The sequence below is a fragment of the Pinus tabuliformis genome, chromosome Q, assembly GCF_031772625.1.
Source record: "Pinus tabuliformis cultivar Carrire ecotype Pingquan chromosome Q, CPIR1, whole genome shotgun sequence".
NCBI classification, from domain to species: domain Eukaryota; kingdom Viridiplantae; phylum Streptophyta; class Pinopsida; order Pinales; family Pinaceae; genus Pinus; species Pinus tabuliformis.
The window spans coordinates 971,088,065-971,109,442 of NC_142296.1; the positions used below are offsets into that span (position 1 = coordinate 971,088,065).

Consider the following 21,378-nt stretch of genomic DNA (forward strand, 5'->3'; position numbering starts at 1 on the left):
CTCTTCATCCTCCTTCTGCTTCTCGTGATTGAGATCTAATGAAAGAAACCCTGAAGTGGCTCATGGAGCCTAGCGTGAAGGCTAATCCTTTCATTCCTCAAGATGACAATAACACTCTTAACATCAATCTTGAATCTGGTTCCATTGAAAGTGTTACTTCTTCCAGAGGCATTTTCCATCCTCTATAATAAACATGTCATGACTTTGCATATCATGATCTGCATGATCAATATTCTCCGCCAACTAGCCCTTCACGCTCTCCTAATTTTCGAGTTGTTGGTTCAAATTGTGATCAGTTACAAGGCAGTCACATTACACTAGTAGAGGAGGAGGAAAGTGAAGAGAATTTTGATATCTCTTCCCTTTTTCAAAGTACCCCATGTTAAGATGATGCACTTCCATTCTTCGATGATTTTCAATCTACTAATCTTGGTAGTAAATATAATGCAACCAATTCTTCTAATCGATCCATAGCCTTAGGTAATAATCATTCTGATGATGATGACTCTTTTGATGCATGCTATCACCAATGCCCAAGTGCACCAACTAATCTTTCAATTTCTCAAGAAGCTTCTATTTCAAAAGATATAGATCTTAAATCTGTTTCGGTCAAAGAAGATTCACTTATGAGTGATTCTTCCTCTTCACCTCCCTATCCTTTGTGCTCTACTCTTTACAATGCATCAACTTGCGATGGAGATTCTCAATTTTCTTCAAGTTTTTTTTATCTCATGAGTTGAATCTTGAAATGACACAAGATCATGAGAATATCCATGAATAAGAAGAAAGTAATGAAACTATAGAGCATCCATTCCATCCCTTATCATCTCTTGTTTTGTATGGGGGAAACTCTTCGAATTAGTGTGATCACGAGACTTTTCCGATTCATACATCCTCAAATTTGCGATCAAAGGAATATCATGACTTGAGTAATCTGTTTGTTGAAGTTGGAAAATCTGATCAAACCAGTGATGTAGATAGCTTCCATCTAGATAATGGTGATCCTGTTAACTTAATTGATAACAACTGTCCACATGAAATTTTGCGATTTGACTCAGTTTATAAAATGTTCTTATCTATCTTTCCAAAGTTTCAAAACTTGTCAGGAAGCTGAGACACTTCAACTCTCATTGATGGTTATGTCAGGTTCTTGCAATCCTGGTAAAATTCATAAACCATGTCAGATCTAATTTTTTTTGCACAATTCCTTCATTCATATTATTTCACTGGATGCAAACTCATTCTTGATGGATTTTAGAATTCCAGGTTACAATTTTCCTATTTCTCGAGATCATGTTTTTGATCATACTGTTGCATTATATTCATCCTCATGCAAATCTCTTGTATTGAATTTGGGTTTGGAATGTATACCTTTCTTAAATGTGTGGAATCACGAGGCCAGTCAATTTAGAGATCACCTTTGGACGAAAATTCCATATTTGTTGAGTACCATGGTGAATAATCAGCTCCTAGTTTTTCTTGTGAATATCTTCATGACACCAGAAATCATATTGAGTACTAGGAAGTGCTTGAGCTATTTGTTGAATCAAGTTCCTCTTTTTCACCAATTACATCTGGATTGGTTTCATATATTTTCTACACTAGCATTCCTTTTCAATTATTTAGACAATTTTGATGCTTGTGCAATTTGTCACCATTTACAGAATGTTTGTCACATTAGACATGCGAGGAGGTTGGTTCTATTCTTCAGAGCACTCACCAAGCTGTTCAAATTGATTTATCTTGGTTAATTACTAACTAGGAATCTGATGCTTCAATCTGTCCATTTGATCATGATTCTATCTCTAATGAATGCTCTTTAACTTACCATTTTCCCATTAGCACATCCAATGACAATTATTTTACATCCTTTGATCTTCATTGCTTAATATCTCATCCTTTGAGTACTTGTCAAGCGGTTGAGGAACTTTAGCCTTCGTTGATGGTCATGTTAGGTCCTCATTGTCTTGACAAGTTGACTGAATATGATCATATAAATTGTCTCTCACAAGATTCTCATCCGGACCCTGTGATTTTAATTGAAAAATAATATTTTGAAGGATTATGGGGTTTTCAAGAGGATTTTTTCAAATTTCACGATTTAATCTATGATTTCCTGGAAGCATGTTTCTTAGCAATCCCTTTGGCTAATAACAAGTTTTGGTATTTTCTCATGCTTGCTAAGAAGGATGACACATATGAAGGTGCATTCACAAGAAGCTTCCATGGTTTGTTTCCTTATAATGGTCATTGAAAAGGTAAGAATGTGAACTGGCTAGAAGTAGCAGCTACAATCTATATCTCTACTGATAGGCAAGACCTTCCATTTGTTGTGCAAGTTATTCGAGCTCTTATATTTTCTGTGGCACAATATTTTATATTTGTTTTAATTGATTATATCTTTGTGAATGTAGGTCAGAATCAACTACGGTGGCTTCATTGGAAATTTCATTACATGTGACCCCGACCTACTAGCTAGTTAGGTTTGGAGTAGGTCTAGTTGCATTTTAGTAGTTTGTTTTGTGTTTTCTGATTTTGGTTTCGCATTATGTTTTGGTTTAGCCTCCTTTTGTTTTGTCTTCTGGTTTTCTTTCTTGGCTGTGTGTCATCTTTTATTTCGTTTTGTGAAACCTAGCATGAAGATGCTCTGTTGGCTCAAAAGGAAATGTGGAAAAATAGAAAAGGACTTTGTGACACTGCAACATTTGGCTAACTCTCTATCCTTCTTCCTTGTCTTAGTTACACCTTTTGGTTGATGATGTTTCGAAGGAAAATGTGATTCATCTGTAAGGAGAATTTTCTGTCGAACCATGATACCTATGTCTATTATGGAAACCTCATGCCCGTACTCGGTTCCTTATGTTTCAGTGTTTTCATGCTTATCCAATCAGTAGAGGAGGAAAAGGGGAAAAACTCAAACAAGCAAATCTAAATCAAAGGTCTCTATATGATTCTTTGAAGAAACAACCTCTTCTACTCTCAATAAGTCAGGATCCCTCTTTCGAACATAAGATGAATAAGTGCCTATGCACAATCCTATTTAATATGTAAATAAAGGTGAAAGAAGAGAAAGGCTTCCTATGTAGAGAGGTGAAGCAAGAAACTTTGTCGCAGTACCATCTAGGCTCGCTAGCAACGGAGCGACGTTTTTGTTCCTATAGTAACTTCATCGGGGTATAGTCTAGGCCTGTTGGCAACAGAGCAACACCAGAGATGAAAAACTATACTCTGAAAATCTAAATCTCGCAAACTATACTACCCTTTCCAATTCTAAACATTGCAATATTGTTGAATCTTATGATTGTGTTCAATCGAGAAGGCACAAAGGGGACTACGTTTATGCACAGGTGTTGGAGGGAAATGTTCCCCTATGGCTTTTTGGGTTGAAACCCTAGTAGACTGAAAGTTATCTATTCAAAGAAACACACATTCACATAGCCATTATGCTATTATAAGCAAATTCTATTATAAAGGGGTACGTACCTTAGGTCCTACGTTTGAGAAGGCCCTTAGGGTCCAAACCCTTCTTGGAGTTCCCTTCTTCTCTTTTGTCCTACAAAACAACCAATTCCAAAGAACACAGCAGTATATGGACAAAACCTTATAAGGAAACCATCTTCACGTTATAAATAAAGGTAGTTAGTTATGAAATCCAAACAACCATCTACATATGAATTCTAAACATGAATATCATTAACATAAAGAGGATTCATTTCGGGAACCAAGACATGTGTTTCTTTTATTATAGACAAATAAAGTACATAAAAAGGAATGATTTCACCTGAGTCACCTTCAGCAGGCTCCAAGCAAAGCTTCCTTCCGGATCCGTTCCAGCCTCAAGCCTTTAACAAACTCCTTCCATGACTCTCTCCATGATGTCACAAGTAATGGATGAACATCAACACACAAGGAAACAAGGGTTTCCTGTACAAATGGGGAAGTGCAGAAGGCACAAGGGACTTCAGACCTGGTCAGGGGAAAAATCTCAACATAATAACCTTTCTCTCTCTTCTCTCCTCCTTTAGGCCTTCCCTTTGAGGTCTTTTTATACCTCTCCCAAAGTAGTTTTTTAGTTGGGAGTTGGTTGGGAACAGTTGGGCCACGGGCACTAACAGGTGATCAGCAGGTAAAACCCGCGATCTCCGCCCGGAAATAAGGAGTTTTATATTTTTTAAAGTGTTTTAATACATATACGCGGGTTGGGTATATGCCTACCCGCGTATACACGCGTTTAACTTAGGGCAATGTCGCGTATAAGGGATAAAACATTGTTTTTTAAATTTTAGGACCAAGTCTGAAAGGAGGGGTTGCCCTAGGCCATGAGTGCAGCATCACAAACCATAAGAGTGAGATTTGGAGCTACAACAATAGGGTAAGTGGGGAAGCCATGGTATCTGAACAATGAATCAATACTCCCCAAGGAACTAGACCTTGCATGAAAGAATTGACCAAGGCAGAGAAGTTGGAGTTCTACTAATGTGTCACCAAGTGTTGTTGTTGTGGAAAAAACCCTCCAAAAGTTTGCCTACACTTGAATTTTGGAGCCTACTGTGGATCTTGTGATCGATCGTTCCGTGGTCACTTCTTGATCGGTCAAAGTCATTTGCTCACACATGCTCAGTTTGCAACAAGTTCATGAGCGCATTCTTTTATACAAGATTGAACAAGCATAACACAGTCCATCAAGACAGTGTCTGTGTAATGTTCAACCCATGTTGATAGTTAGTGCGCACTGTTATTGACAATCCCTCACTTTTGGTTGCGTTTGTACTTCTATTTTGGTGAGTTTTTCAAACTGTCGATTTTGCGCACCTTCGCTTTCGCAAGTGTCGTTTTCATGCTTTCGACTGTCGCTTTTGCTTGATTTCACTTTAATTAGTGTCATTTTCATGTTATCTTCACTCTGGCATGTGTTGATTTCATTGTCGTTCGGATATCGCAAGTATTGTTCACACTTTTCTCTTCATATAGTAAATTTCGTCTTTTGGAATGTGGAGTGTCGCACAATGCACGAAAACTAGTTTTGGTGTGTTTCAAGGGGTAATATTTGCATTAATGAGTTGTACTTACCATGTAAACATATACCACACTCATTTCCAAAGTTTTAAGCACTGTCGCATAAGTTTCGTCATGGTTGTCACAAAGTGTATCTTTGGTGTCACACTTGTCATCGCAAAGTTGTTGCACTAAAGGAAGTTTTTTGTTCATGTGTTCTAGATGATCTATGTTGTGTTGTTAAGTGTTCTAAGTGTGTAATCATAGTAAAGTCCTATCATTGTTCACATCAACTTCATCGATCCCAAACTTAGCCAAATTTGAAAAAAACTTCCAACCAAGCAACTTAGCCTCATCCGGTCCTCCAGAATTGCGCATTGCGCAGTCTTAGCCCTCAAGATGCAACCATTCCTCTTGACACTACGCAATGTGCACTTCTTGCCTCCCAGGATTACACACTGTGCAGTCTCAGTGCTCAAGCTCGGACCTTGACCTCTAAAATTGCGCAATCATGCCCTCCAGCTAGACCTGAACTGCACTACCTAGTCTCATCCCTCAAGCCTCAACCTTGAGCTCCCAAACTATGCAATTTCACAATCACCTGGCCTCCCTTCCTCCCAGAATTGCTCAGTGGGAAAACTCAAGGCTCAAGCCTTTAGCCTAAGTCCTTGCGTCCCTTAACTCCGCAGTTCCTCTCCCCAAGCCTCCAGAACTACACATTGCACAGTCTCAAGGTTCAAGCCTCTAGACTGAGTTCTCGAGTCCCTCGATAACACAATGCCTTGGCCTCTGTCCTCCCAGAATTGCGCAGTGAGCATCTTCAAGCCTGAAGCCCCTCAACTGTGAAATCTCTTGAACCTAAACTACGCATTGCGCAGTCTCAAGCCTCAGTCCTAGACCTTGGCCTCTGGAATTGTGCAAACCCTTAGCTAATCATTTAACTAGTCACCAGTTCTAACCCTCACAAGTGAGTTCATGAAATATGTTAGGTTAGGGGTTTTTCAGACTTATGCCCACTTGACATGAATGTTTTTCAGTTGTAGGTACTATATCTTATCATGACATGATGATGAGGGAGGAAAAGGAGAAGGGGACCATGCTAGAAGACACATATGGAGCTGAAGAGATAAGACGATCATTAGGCAAGACAACAAAGGAACACAAGATTACAACAAAAGATCAAAGATCAAGACTGCATGAAGACTCCATCAGATTCACAACCATTTGGAGGGTGGATATGAAGAACAAATCATATATCTCATGAAGATGAAGCATTCCACGTCTCTTATTGAAGACAATGGAGCAACAAGAATGGCTTGACATTGCCATGTCATCAAGCAGTCCATGTCCGTAGTGTCATGTTATGAGTCGTCATATGCCACATCATTCTAGTGGATTATGTGGTTTCTCATTTGAAAATGTATTGTAAAGTGGAATTCCAAAGGACATGTACAGAAGATGAAGAGTCATGTAAAGTCATAGGAAGTCAAACAACCATGAGGGTAGTCAAAGAGTCACAAGGGAGGTGAAGCATCGCCCCATTGGTTATATATACACCCTCATTGTATAAGCAAAGGATTTTTAACCTTGGCTTCTCCCATAAGGCATCATAGAGACATAGTTAGTACTTTTTGGGGAGCAAGTCACGGCTCCAATGCTTCACTATTGGAGCTAGTGATGCTCATTATATTCATGTATCTTGGGAATTTTACTTAATGCTTGAAGCCTAATTGTCGACACATTTTCATGCATGGATTGTGAATATTTGTAAGATTGTTATGTGAATATTTATGATTCATGTTTGCTTTCACCTATACTAAAGTAGTTGAACTATTTCGGTTATTTTAGTGCTTATCTAATTGAAAATGTGTTGTAATAATTGTAACAATCATCACATCTATGTGGACTATTATGCTTGATGTTAGGCAATTATCTTTCCACTTGTGTGCACCTCTACTAGGGTGGTACTATTACCTTTCTCTTAGAGGCCCAACTTTCCTCCTTCCACAGTAGAAGAACCTTGATACACCTGCAACCGAACATTCACCAGACACACTTACTTTCTTTTCACAAAGGCACATACACGCTTCTATCTCTTGTCAACAACTAAAGCCAAGGAAAATCTATAAGAACACATGGAAACCAGGCCGATACTCCAGATGGGGCTCCTATTCCAAATGTTGTGACGTCTAATTGGGACTTTACATCAGGGAGACCCCCTTGGTTGACGGATTTCCAACACCGTCAATAGGGCCTAGAGAAACCATGTAAGTTTTGTGGAGATCTCCTCTCGGGTCTGCAATTTTTCACCTTCAAGAGAAAAGATGTGATTGTGATGATGATGTTAGAGCATAGAATTGTTGAAAAAAGTAGTGTTGTTTTCTCCTTCTTTGAGCCATCGTATTTAGGATTTTTTTTCTTTTGTAAGAGTTATTATTGCTTCCTTCATTCTTCTACATCATTGAGAGTGGAAGCCTCTTCCTTGATTAATGTCTTTGATCTACCATAGAGGATGGCCTCTTGCTGAATTGTTTCCATATTTTGTTCTAGTTTGTGCTTTTCCCCTATAATGTTGCCAAATTTAGCTTTATTCTAGCATTTGAGTCAACATTCTATATGTTTGAGCTTCTAATGGAGTGTAAACATTGCAAAGCCTTTCATAATTCCCAGCTTGCCACACCATTTTTGTATATTTGTTTGAAAATATGGGTGGCACAACCAAAACCTTTCAAAATGGAAAGATCTATTATGGGGGTGGGATTTTAGATTTATGCTCAAATATATGGGCCAATGGTTAGAACCATGACTAGGGGGGATGGATGCCTCTTAAAAGAGATCCCACCTCATTATGTCTTTGGATATTAGAAATCAATCCAATTTTGAAGTTACCTGTTGCACTCCTCGTTATTCCAAGTGAAAGTGTCATTTCTTGTGTTTATGTCTATAAGTTGTGAGGTTGTTATTGTTTCTTGGAAGAGGATAAAATCCACATCCAATATTTGTATGTTGCCCTGCTTCTTATCTAATGATTTGATGAGGTTAAAATTGCCACCTAGGATCCATGGAGAGGGAGAGAGGAGATTGTGAGAATTAACGATAGAGCGAAGGAAGAGGGGTTTATCTTTGGCAATGGTGGGGCCATAGACATTGGGAAGGTAAAAAGATTTAAATGAACTAATTAGCTATAATTGAATGGTGAGCATGTAGAAAGTGGAAAACATATTGAGAATCTAAATGTCCTGCTCATTCTAGATGATAGCCAAGCCTCCAAAATTTCCATGTGCATCTATACCAACCGCTTGAAAATTTCTTCCCCATTTACTAATCATGTTGATCAGAGTCTCATTAAATGCTTTGGTTACTTGAATCATCATATTGCTGGGATTTTCGAGCTGCATTTTTCTTTAAGAATCCTTTATTTTCCCTTACAACTAAGGCCCCTTATATTCCACGAGATTATTTTCATGTTGGGGGCACGTTGGAGGCCCAAAAAAACCTTTGTGATTAATCTGATTCTCCTCGAGTTGACCACCATACCCCCTAGTTCACCCAAGATTTGTAGATTCCTTTTCCTGCAACACTTCTTTTCATCCCCGTGAGGTTTGGTTAAGTCCTTCATTGAGTGGGTTTAGATGCCAAGAGAGCCAATGTTCGAGATTCCTGAATTTGACCTAAAGTCTGAATGATGGGTTTTGAGATACATGTGACTGAGCAAACAAAATTGATGTTTCAGAAGATCTCACATTTATTCAAGGCCTGATTCAGCCCTTCCACCATGGAGGAGAGAATCACTGATGGGAGGGGCGGAGAAAAAAAGGAGGAGGGGCCTGCATGATAGAGGGGGGAGGGTTAACAAGTAGGGGCTGTAAAGATTCAACGAAGGAGGGGGTGGATCGAAGGTCGAGGGGAGAAGAGAGGAGTCCTACATAGTAATATTAGAAGGTTGTTTTGATGGTGGAGAATTTGAGGGTTAAAGAGACAAAAGTCGGTCATAATAATTAGATCCAGCTGACTGTTCCTCAAATGTGGGGGCCTATGGGGAAGGAGCTTTAGGATTCCTTCACTTACTTTCCACTTTAATGAAACCCTCATTGTCAGGGGTAGGAGGTGAATCAAGGTTTTCAGTTGCATTTAGCAAGGGACAATTGTGATAGAGATGGCCAGATTCATGGCATCTACAACAACAGAAGGTGATGTGCTCGTATTTGAAAGTCTGTTTCCAAAGCTCATCCTAGTAATAACATTGATAGAATCAGGGAGTAGATTAGAAATATTCATAAAAACACAAATTAGGGCATAGGAGATATACCTAACTTGTTTGGTCACTTTTGAGACTTTGATGAAGTGGCTAAGAGCATTGTTGATGCAGGCTTTAACCCTTTACAACAATTACATGAAAACAAATTCTTAAAATAGAAAATATACAATGGTGAGAACATAAAACAAATACACAGAGATTTTCCCCTGGATCCCAAAACCGAGACTACCGGATTGATTTTTCATTATGTTCCTTTCAATGTTACTATATATATGAACATTCATAAACTCCAATCCATTAACCCTATATTAGAACATAACCTTAGTTCCCTTGACCGCATCTACAAAATATCTTGGACAGAAAACCATCATGCCTAAAGCCATGTGCAAAACCCATGCATAAAAACATGGGTAGGTTCGTCCACCATATTTGGCTCTTCCCCCATCCTTGTGTCCACATATATATAGGATTTTTTTTTTTCCCGGAGCGCTACCCCAGACCCCATGTAGGGGGGCTACCATCTCCCTTGTAAAGCCACCAACAGGGGGGGGATACCGCCCCCTTGTGACTCCCCTGCTGCGCTCGGTGCAATAAACATGGGGGGTGCCATGACCTCCCCACGTGTGCAACTAGTCGTGGAAAGAATATAACGCACACCTGACATCTGATACTGAAGAGGATTTCTTCATCCTAGAACTCTTGTCGTAGCGAGTACATCCAAATCTAGACTGAAGTTGTCATGAAGTCTTCCTTGTCTGGCACAAAACGTTCTTTCCAGAATCATAAATATAACCTAGTCGAATTGGAAAAATATGGGTTGTTTTTTTAATATCTTTATTCATTCCTCTACACTGGCAAAGATAATAGTGAAGAAACCCTCAACCCCAAATTCGAGCTTGATTTGGCCCTTGGGGTTTCCACTTGATTTGTACCCAGTGAGAGGGATTTTTCTGGGGGCCAAATGCCCATAATTTTCCCAATGAGTGCATGATCCCTCATATACTGAATATATTCTAGGATGCGGCTTGAGTCGACCTCATATTTTGGGTCTATTGCAACTTTTGGTAGGTACCTGTTGGACTGCTGTTTCCTTGGCTGGGTAATAGAATGATGTTGATTAAGTTGATCTCCATTAGGAATAGAGCCAAAAGAGGTGGGATTGGAGGTAGAGGGTTTTCCCGAGTTATGGCCTCCTACAACAATCTTGCTATAGGAAGGAGTGCCTCCCCCTCCATTAGCATTTTCCGTAGGAAGATCAAAAGGGTTGAGTGCAGGTCTTAGCCCTATACAAAATATACATGCAAACAAATTCTTAAAACTAATAGAAATGGCAATCACAAAAAATATACACTAAGATTTTTTTCCTAGAACCCAAAACCGAGAAAACCACATTGATTTTTCATTATATTCCTTTACAATGATACAATACATTATATACATGCCATAGCATTTATAAACCCCTGATCCATTAACTTGAGATTATGATATAATCATAGTTTCTTTGACCAAATCTACAAAACCACGAGTAAAACCACCATGCACAAAACCATTGGCAAAACTACCAATTTTTTTAAGTGACCTACTGTCCCCTTGCACCCTTGCATATCCCTTAGTAGGAGGTGTTAGTCGTGCAAAGAATATAACACATATCCAACACTCGACGCTACAACTAAGATTTAAAGCAACATAAATTAATCTAATTTATTCAATCTAAATGATTTTTAGTATTACATAACCTTTCATTAAGAAAATTTTATTTCTTATATAACAATAATATTTCGCAAAAATGCTATAATATAGGTAAAAAAAATCTAAAGTACAATTCAACCCATAAGAAGAAACTTCTTTATCATGCAAAACTAATATTATGTACAATGTGATGTATCACACTGGTGAAAAAAATGTTCAACTACACCCACCGTTTCACAAGGAGTGAAAGTTTATAGGGATGCAAAATGAAAATTTTGAAATTTCACAAGCAAAAATGTTGTAAAAATGATGTAAAAATGCAATACGTTATGCCAAAAATAAAATAAATGAAGTGTGATACTTTGCATCAATAAAAAAAATATCATTTCCTCATGATATTTGCATCATGACCAAAAAAACTTTGAAGTGTAATGCCGTGAATAAAAGTTGAATTCATTGTAATACATAGATTGAAAAATTATACTACACAAAACTTACTATCTTCGCAATATACAAAACCAGAAAGTATTGCACGGAAAACGTATAATGACTTGAAAAGCTTTACACTTTTCATTGTGAGTTCATATACACTCCAACACAATGTATTTTTGCATAAATATAATAATGATTTTATTTTTAAAATATAATATAATAACTAATTTAATTTTTGTTAGAAAGTTATTAGAAACTTGTAAATAATTAATTTATTAATATAAAATAAATCAAGGTTATATGATAGCTTGTATTTAACTTAAATGTAACTTAATTAAATTTAAAAATAATAAAAACATAAAAATTTCATCACAAAAATAAAACAACTAATAAATTATTATATTATTGAATGTCATCACTATAATTAAGAAATGTAAGAAATGTGATTAATTAATATTGTTTATATTAATATATAAACAATATTAATATATATTAATATAACACATATCCAACACTCGACGCTAAGGATCAGAAGGCATCACTCAACAACAGACCACCTTGTTACGCTAAGGATCATTGCGGAGGAATGTCGTAATGATAAATCCAATTTATTCTGCTGCTTTGTAGACTTTAGAAAGGCTTTCGATACGGTTCCTAGATACAACCTTTGGAATAGGTTAGAAGAGCTAAAGGTTCCTCTTGAGTTAAGAGCTGCTGCTATAAGGCTATACGAGAATGTAATTGCCAAGCTAAAGAACAATGAGGGGTGGTCAAAAGATATTAAGTGTAACATTGGAGTTAAACAAGGTTGCCCCCTCTCCCCTACTCTATTTGGCATTTACATCGATAAGCTCGAAGGTTATTTAGAAGAAGCAGGATGTGGTGGCACAATCTTAGCTGGGATAGCCATTATCCTTCTTCTCTATGCTGACGATATTGTTCTTCTGGCAAGGTGCCCTTCTGATCTTGATAAGCAACTCAAGCTTCTTAAGGATTTCTGCTCTACCATGGGTATGATTGTTAACACAGACAAAACAAAAGTTATGATTATCAAATCTAAGAAGGACACTTGCGCTAATTTTACGTATGACAATAATAACTTGGAGGAAGTGTATTCTTACAAGTACCTAGGAATTGATATCCATCACAAGCTCAACTGGAACCATAGCATTGAGAAAAGGATCAATGGGGGATGGAAAGCTTATTTTGGTCTTGAAAATAATTGTAAAACAGCAAACCTCGTAATGTGGGATAAAAAGAAGTTCCTCTTTGAAACTTTAGTCACTCCTGTTATCTTATATGGCTGTGAAGTTTGGGGCTGCAGCATCTCCAGAGAATCATGGAGGAAGATTGAGCAAATCCAGAAGCGTTTTATAACTTATAACCTGAAAATTAAAAGTAATACACCCTATCCTATTCTCCTTATAGAAGCAGGTCTTTCTTCTATTGAGAGCCTAGCTATGCTCAGGTTTCTGATGTACAAGCACAAGCTCAATAACATAGACAATCATAGACTTCCTAAGCTAGCTTTAAATTCCAGCCAAAATCACCTAAGGCTTAACCGAGGATGGCATAAGGACACAAGGGCCTGGTTAAACTATTGGGAGATCAATGAGAATGATGCTTTGCAAAACATAAATAACATTAAAGATATTGTTACTTCTAAGTTCAAAGAAAAATTGTGGTGTGAGAAAGATTTAGCGTCTAAAAGAAAATTAAGTTATTATAAGAAGGTCATCAAGCCCACCCTTGAAGATCAAAAGTATCTCTCTATTCTAACTAGCTCAAAAAAGAAAATTAATATAGCAAAGATTAGAACGAATTCTCATGAGCTCCATAGTGAAACTGGCCACTGGGTAGTTCCTAAAACGCCATGGATGGAAAGGATCTGCCATATTTGTGAGAATAGGAGCATTGAGGATGAAAACCACTTCCTCTTAGAGTGCCCTGCATACAACCACATTAGATCTCAATTTCACAACCTTTGTTACAATACTGACCTTCCTAGCCTTTTACAATGCCAAAATTATAGTGAACTCGGGAGGCTTCTCTCCAAGCTTTTTGAGCATAGGAATAAAATCTTAAATCAAAATAAATAATTTGTCTTTCTAGGTCCGATAGATCATTATTTGGTCTCAGCGGACGTTAACCATCATCATCATCATCATCATCATAAACTTTAATATACATGTTTATTTTTTACATATATTTATGTGTTTTATTTTATATATATAAAATAAAAAAGAGAAAAAATCAAAATTAAAAAATTAAATAAAAAGTTAATAAAATAAAAAACAAAAAATTAGTAACAAATAGAAGTGGATATTACTAAACCCATAATAAGACCTCAATCAATTACTTTACAAATAAATAAAATTTAATAATAATAAAAAATAACAAAAATTGAATTCCTAATATTAAAATAAGTAACCAATTTTTTTTGGCTGAAAACAAAAAAATACACAAAAATAATAATAAAAATAATCAATAATAAATAATTTAATAATAATAATAATGTCAATCGAGATTGTGTGGAGTAGTTGGATGAAATAGTTGTCCACTAAAATTTAAAATTTCAATCACTAACATGATGAGCTATATTGCTTATAATGCTTTTAATACTTTGTAATAATTTTATACTTAAAAATATTTTTATATTAAACTTCTAAATAAATATACTTCACTAACGACAAAAACAAATCTCACTCAATCCACTGACAGATTAGTTATAATGCCTTGACATAATGACTAGAAAGCTTTATAATAATTTTGCACCTAAACATATTTTTGTATTAAACTTTTAAGTAACTAGCCTGAAAGAAAACTGATTTATTTATCTGAAATTTCAAATATATATATAACCTATCTGGTTATGGTGGTTAACCTAAACATAGACCTGGTTTGAAAGAGACAGATGCACCTCCATACAATGATATTAATTGTCAATGTCCACATAGATGTGAAGGAGATTCCAGTAAAGAATGACGACTACGTTAAGGCATTCATTTTCCCTTTTAAGTTGGCATGGCATAGAATGGCATGGCATGATGTTAAAAGCATGCTGTGAGAGACGGAACAATATGAGGCATCGCCGAGGCTTCTTACCGAGGTTGATGATGCAGGCACTCGAGAAAAATTACATCACAATACGCTCCTCATCGCAGTCAATTCCAGAAGCTGTTCAGATTGCCCAAACGCAAAGAGAGAAGAAGGAAATGGATATCAGAGTTGAGGATATATGTCCAGGCATATTGCAGCTTATACCCAACACAGATGGCAAAGAGCCGGTTGACTTTTGTACGTTCATGGAGTCTTCTTCTAAGCAACAGGTCATCAGCTTCTTCAGACAAGTGATTCACCAAGTGGAGGTAAAGAGAAAAATCCTAGATTTCCATCTTAAGCTCAAAAATGATGTGACCAAAGGCTTTGTGATTAAGATATTCTATGGAGATGAATACGGAGGACCAGAGGACTTATCCAATGGTCGTCCTTGCATTTCCTGCTGTGCCGATGCCCCTTTGTATCCCTTTGGAGATGTATTAGCGGGCGAATGTGTTTTGAAGGAATTCAGCGATCAATCATATGTTCAGTGTTGTTTGGATGCAAAGGCCAGGCCTGGTTTCATTGTTACTCCCCTGAGACACGTGGACAGAATGTCCGAGCTGGATGATGAGGAAATGTATTATCTGTGGTGGGTTGGTGTTCGGGCTCTCAGGAATGAGGGGTTTAGCATGTTCAAGAGCATGATTCTCAATCATGGATGTTACAGGAACGTAGCCCACTTGCATTTGAAGATTTGGGTTGATCCCCAACTGCATGCCGCTGCTAGGGAAAAGTGGTCGGAGGTAAAGAAAATGTTCTGGCGTAGGCTGGAGGATCTAGCCAAACTTTTGTACGAAAGGAGAGTAGGGCTCTAGTTCTACCATTTGGAAGTATTATGTGGGGCTCACCCAGGCTGCATCTTCTTCTCCTCCCTAGTGTCAGACGTGCAGAAAATGTAGACTAATATTTGGGGTTTTTAGTAAGCAATTTAGGGTTTTCTATTTGCATGATAGACTGCACATCAGATGAATACCGCTTACATGTACAGTATTTTTTCGGATGAAATTTGGCCAATTTAGCAATTAAAAAATTGTCAATTACATTTACCCAAAAAAATTACATGTTTTAATAATAAAGAATATGTTTTTTTATTAAATATGTGCACACTATCTATATATATGATTTTTCAACCAAAATAATCATTGAATCCTTTAAAAATATCCTGTTAAAACAGTTCAGCTGTAGGTTATTGAGTTAACGTAAGGTAGTTTATGCTGTTGAGTTTTCCAAGGACTCTGTTTCCCTGTTGTTAAATTTAATGTATCTCTGTTTTAGCTGTAGCTGGATGAATAAAAGTAAGATTTATTATTCAGTTTAATTCTGTTTTCAATTTATTAAATAATTATCAGTGTAATAATTACATAGTATCAGACCCACAATGGACAGTATTGTTAAAGTACTGTTAGGGTTTGGGATGGTGTGGGTCTGAAGCTGCGGAGAGAAGTATCAGAAAGGTTAGGACGGAGATATGGCCACATTTGTTGCAAGAGATCCTCAGAGGATAGTAGAATGATTTGATGACATTGGATTTAACCTCTCGAAGTTCAGTATGAAGATGTTGTTGCTAAATAAGGACTTCCTCAAATTGCTCAATGTAGTTGAAACGACTTGGATTAATCATACCCAGAATGCAGATTTGATCAAGAAGTGGGAGGGAAAGGAAGGTAGGACTTTTTCCCGTATACCTCTAATTATGTTTGAGTGATGATGTTCTTTTGCATGTGAGGAGATTGACATCAGTTAAGTAAGTTATATAAATCCAAAGATGTTTGTACGAGATTATATCTTCGAAAAATATTTGTCCAGTTAAAGATGCAGGAAATACAGAACAGATCGGACTACACACCAGTTTAAGTCTCTCAAAAAGCTAACTGGCAGTGTGCGGGTCAGAAATTAAAGAAGAAGACACTGCTGTGAAACTTCGTGGAAGTTTGCTAGAATCCTATTCTGGACTGGTAGTAGCATTGAGCACTCAACCTAACCTGGACTTTGAATTAATCCTACTCAAGATGCAGATTCAATCAATAAGTGGGAGGCAAAGGAAGGTAGGAGTGGCACTCATTCCTGTATACTTTTAGGTTTGAATGATAATGTGCTTTTGCATGTAAATGAGCCAAAAACAGCAAAAGAAGCTTGGCATCAGCTAATTAAATTATATAAATCAAGAGATGTTAATACGAGATTATATCTTTGGAGAAGATTTTTCCCGTTAAAGGTATAGGAAACACAGAAGATATCGGACTACACACCAGTTTAAGTCTCTCAAAAGCCAGCTGGCAGCATGTGGGTCAGAGATTAAGGAAGAGGACACTGCTGTGAAACTTCTTGGGAGATTGCTAGAACCCTATTCTGGATTGGTAGTAGCATTGAGCTCTCAAGCTATCCTGGATTAGCAGCACTATTTCAAGAAGAAATGAATCGTGAGAATCCTACAGGGAAGTTTTCTGCAGGATACAAGGGCATAGAAAAGAAGAAAGGAAAGCAAATTTCATCGCTCCCAGTCCAATGCCTTAGCATGATAAAGACACAAAGGAGGAGAAAAATAAGGGAAACTGCTTTCATTGTGGGGCTATGGAGTATGGACATTTTAAGAGAATGCAGAAAGTGGTTAGCGTGGGTAGAAGAGGTAAGGAAAAAGAAGGCAGCTGAAACTAAATCTCAAGCAATGACCAAAAACATTAGTTTTCGGTCACTACATCCCCAGATTCAGATATTTGGAAGTGCTGGAACTAGATTCAGGAGAAACTCAGCATATGACACCCAAGAGAGGTTGGTTTTTGTCTTATCAAGAATTACCTGAAGGGAGACTGTCAATCTTGGAGACGAGTGCAAGCATGAGATGATGGGAGTTGGAAATATCTCATTGAAGATGCCGGATGGTGCACATAAGCAAATTTAATATGTATGGTATGCTCCTCCTCTCGCAAAAAGTCTTTTATCAGTGAGCAAGATTACTGATGCTGGAATATTTGTACAGTTTGACAACAAGGTGTGTGTCCTTAAGGATCCGGAAGAAGTGACTATTGCGAAGGGAATTAGAGATGACAATCTGTACTAGTTATGTGCAGCAACAACCTCAGTGGTGTTGATAACAAGAGAAATGAAAAATTAGATTCAGTGCTTTGGCATCATAGAGTTGGAGATGCAAATACACATTCACTAGGGGTATTAAAAAGGTAGCTGTTTGTAGAAGATTTGGAATTGCATCTGCCAGTTGAGTTGGGAGTTTACGAAGGCTGCTGTTTGGGCAAGCAACATAGATTTCCTTTCTCAAGGAAAGGAGTGAGAAGAGCAAAGGAGCAAATGGAGCCCATGCATCCAGATATTTGCTGTCCAATGCCAACGTGACACATGAAGGGGCAAGGTATTTTATTACCTTTATTGGTGATTTCTCGGGAATGACCTTTGTTTATTTGTACAAAAATAAATTGCGGGCATTAGAAATGTTTAAGATTTTTAAGGCATATGGTGAGAAGCAAGCAGTCAGGAAGACCTTTGAGGCATATATATGTAATAATTGGGGTTGATTATACTTCAAATGCTCTCAATAGTTTTTGTGCAAAAAAAAGGATCAAACTTGAGTACACTGTACCCTATTCAATGTTAGATTTTGTAGCATCAGATGTGTTCTAGTCTCAAAACTTTGTGGTGAGGTTAGAGCACATGAGTTCTCCATAACTCAGAAATAGTTTTTAGAAATGCCACCTAGAAGTGTCTCAATTAGATTATTAGCTGATTTTTAAATATTTCTTAAGTCTAAACTTAGGGAATATAGTTAATTAATCAATATTAATTGAGATAAGATGAAAATCATCTAGAAACTCACACGGATCGACAAAGAATTAATCTGGGCCATCGATTATGTTTTAATGTTGGCCGTTGGTGCTCCAACAGAGGATTATAAGAAGAAGTTGATGGGTAGATGGAGAACATACTTGAGACACTTGTGGGGTTTGAATTCTGTGGCAGTTCGATTTCCAGAGAGTAGCAACAGTTGCCGGAAAGCTAGAGAAGGAAGCAAAGAGTGGGTTTGTAATGTCCCTTCCTAAATTATTTTGGAACAAGATTAATTTCTACATTTTGGGGCCGATTTTGGAGTTGATGGGGCCCATTCGATTTTATTAGGAGGCTAGACTTAGTAGAAGTTATTTTGATGTGGTTAATTTGTACATGGGGGCCACCCACACTAGGAGAATACACATTCCCTAGTTCGATTTGCATGGAGGGGAAATCGATGGTTAAGTAAGGGACCCATGATGGAGGGAAAATGGAGGGAAAAGTGCTCCACGAAATCTATATAAGGAAGGCAACTCTCCTCATTTCAGCATGTCATCTTATTTTTTGACATATTGAACTCAATCTTAATTGCTCGAGCTGCTTACCCAAGTTACTGTCCTATTTAGCACACGAGTGTCTCCGAGCAAAGATCTTGACCCTTGCTTCGATGGACTTTGAGTGCCAGACCTAGGAGGGAATTATTCTTCATCTCAGTTTGCAGCGACAATAGGGAGATGAGTTACAACAATTGTAAGTCGAGTACCAACAGCAGGGGGAGTTACAATAGCGCGGGAATTGCGCAGTCATAGCGTGAGGCGCTCCGGGAAGTTGGGGAGATAGGAGCATCCTTTCACCATTTTCAGGAGTATAGAGGGCAACTACAGACAAGAGGGCCATCCTACACACAACTCTCATTTCATCACATGCAGGACTGTGTCATCTCCTCCATGACTGCGCAGTCATTGGAGTGAGACTCTTTGGGCAACACGATTCGAGGGAGTTTGGAGTTGGAGTGCTGGGAGATCATTTGGAGAGCCATTTGAGGAGGATTACTGGAGTTGGGAGAGTAGAGATTGACAGGATTAGGGATAACAACAAAATTCGAAATTGGAGGAGAGCAAAGCTATGAAGGGTCAATTTTTGAAGGTTGGAACCAAGGGAAACCCTTTCTGAGTTTTTCTGGGATTTGGGCAAAGATCATACTCCTAATTTTATATAATTTTCTGGTCAGATGTAAGGGGTCAAACAGGGGCCTCAATTCAGCTAACAACTAAAGGGGCTAAGGGGAATTCGGGCCAAAATTTGAGGTCAACATTTGGCCAATTCCTTCGTGGGTTATTCTTGGTTTCTTGCGTAGAGGTTGGGATTAATTTCCCATAATTTTCTGAGCAACAAGGAAGACTCTAACAACATATCATTTCAGGCAACAACACCTTTCTAGGTAGTAACAACACACTTTTGGGCCGGATTACCAATAGAGTTGAGGAGGGTGTTCCATTATTAATTTTGGGCTTTTGCTATCTTGCCTAGAGCAAGCCTAGGTGCACACATTCTAGCACCTTGTTGTACACCTCTTCCCATTTAATATAAATGAGTAGACAACGCAGTTTGGTTGCCAATTTTGTGGTCTGAAGGTCTGATTTAATTTTATGGTGTTATTTTTATTGTTCGCTTTGCATAGCACTATTTTCCCTAGTTTGGAACATTACAATGGTATCAGAGCATGATCTTCGCCCAATTGTGGGAAATTAGCCAAAAGCAACTATGGGAAATTAGCCACAAGATCATGGAAGCTTTGGGTATGAGTGCACAGTGATGGGTGAAACCGGAGACAAACCCATAGCCCAAGGGAAATCCAGTATGCAAAAATTCTAGGGTAGAATTCATTGGGACGATGAGAGGTTGGCCAAGTTGAGGAGGGTGACAGACCAAACCTATCCTCACCTTTACAACAGAGACATTAGAGGTGAGTAGGCCGTGGGGGTGCAGCCATCTACATCATGTGGGAAAGCTGACCAGATCAGGGCACCAGATCTCTCGAAAAGGAGCAGGTAGGACAGAGACCGTTAGAGGATGAGATCAGGGGGCGCTTTTGCTGGTGGAGACCTGGCTTTAGATATAGGAGCCTAAGGAGGAGGTTGAGCATGATGTTGAAAGCCCACAGGATGGTGAGGAGAACATCGATATACCCGATGTGGCACAAGAGTCACCTTTATTAGAGACCTCTTTGATAGCCCCAATTGACACCTTGGTGGAGAGGATAGAGCCTACACACATAGAGCCATCTATTGAGGGGGTGCCACCCATGGATGAGATGCCCACAGTTGCTGAGGTATTTGGAGCTGTAACTGAGTTTACAGGTGATAGATGCCCGCAACAGTTCCACCAGTTTCAGACTGACCTTCTAGCATTACAAAGGAATATCGCATTAGTGCGTGAGGCTATTCTGTAGCAGAATGAGGAGTTGGAGGGCATGAGAGCGGTTTGTGCCGAGTCCACGGCCAAATTGACTCACGTTGGGGAGTGGTTGGATTTATTATTGGTGCAACTAGAGTGCATGTGGGAGTGTGAGGGCAACCCTCTCCGGGCATACATATACGGGGCTGGCAGCACTGTTAGGTTACCTTTGGCCCATTGGATAGAGAGAGACAAAGCTACCTAGTCAGATTTTATGTATTGACCAGGATAGCGAGATGAGACGGCCTAAGTTGCATAGGGTGCAACACTTGCATGTTGGGTTTGTTCTATGTGCGGGAGTTCGTGCATTTGATCCCTCTCATAGGGTTGGGTGACGAGAGATTCTAAGTTGGTACCCGGTGGAGTGGGCTATGGAGATGGTAGTGGACCTAGGTGGACTCAATAGGAGTTTCTAGGCGCTAGGGATGCTGGAAGCTTTGACTGGCATTGGGATCCGGGAGGGGCCACCTATCATTTCCCAGGTATACCGGTTGACTACTACCTAAAGGGTATAGTTGACCTAGTAGTCGAGCGTGCACCTCTGCTAGGAGACTTTCTGTCAGCACCATTGGCTAACCAGTTTATGGACATGCTTCTTGGGTTGACTTGGTACAACGTTGGTACACAGGATCACGAGGTGATCAGCACACTCTGGGAGGAGTTTGTCG

The 21,378-nt window shown here is 38.5% G+C and overlaps 1 protein-coding gene across 1 annotated transcript; it reads left to right on the forward strand.

The window, feature by feature from the left end:
• The first annotated feature begins 14,258 nt into the window (after positions 1–14,258).
• Positions 14,259–15,423, forward strand: LOC149222717 (uncharacterized). The gene has a single exon (XM_089383135.1). The coding sequence runs from the start codon at positions 14,356–14,358 to the stop codon at positions 15,289–15,291; it is 936 nt and encodes a 311-aa protein (XP_089239261.1). The 5' UTR covers positions 14,259–14,355; the 3' UTR covers positions 15,292–15,423.
• The last annotated feature ends 5,955 nt before the right edge of the window (positions 15,424–21,378 follow it).

Bases quoted from the DNA above. Each gene is read 5' to 3' on its own strand.
- LOC149222717 (XM_089383135.1), top strand. From the start codon at position 14,356: ATGACGACTACGTTAAGGCATTCATTTTCCCTTTTAAGTTGGCATGGC.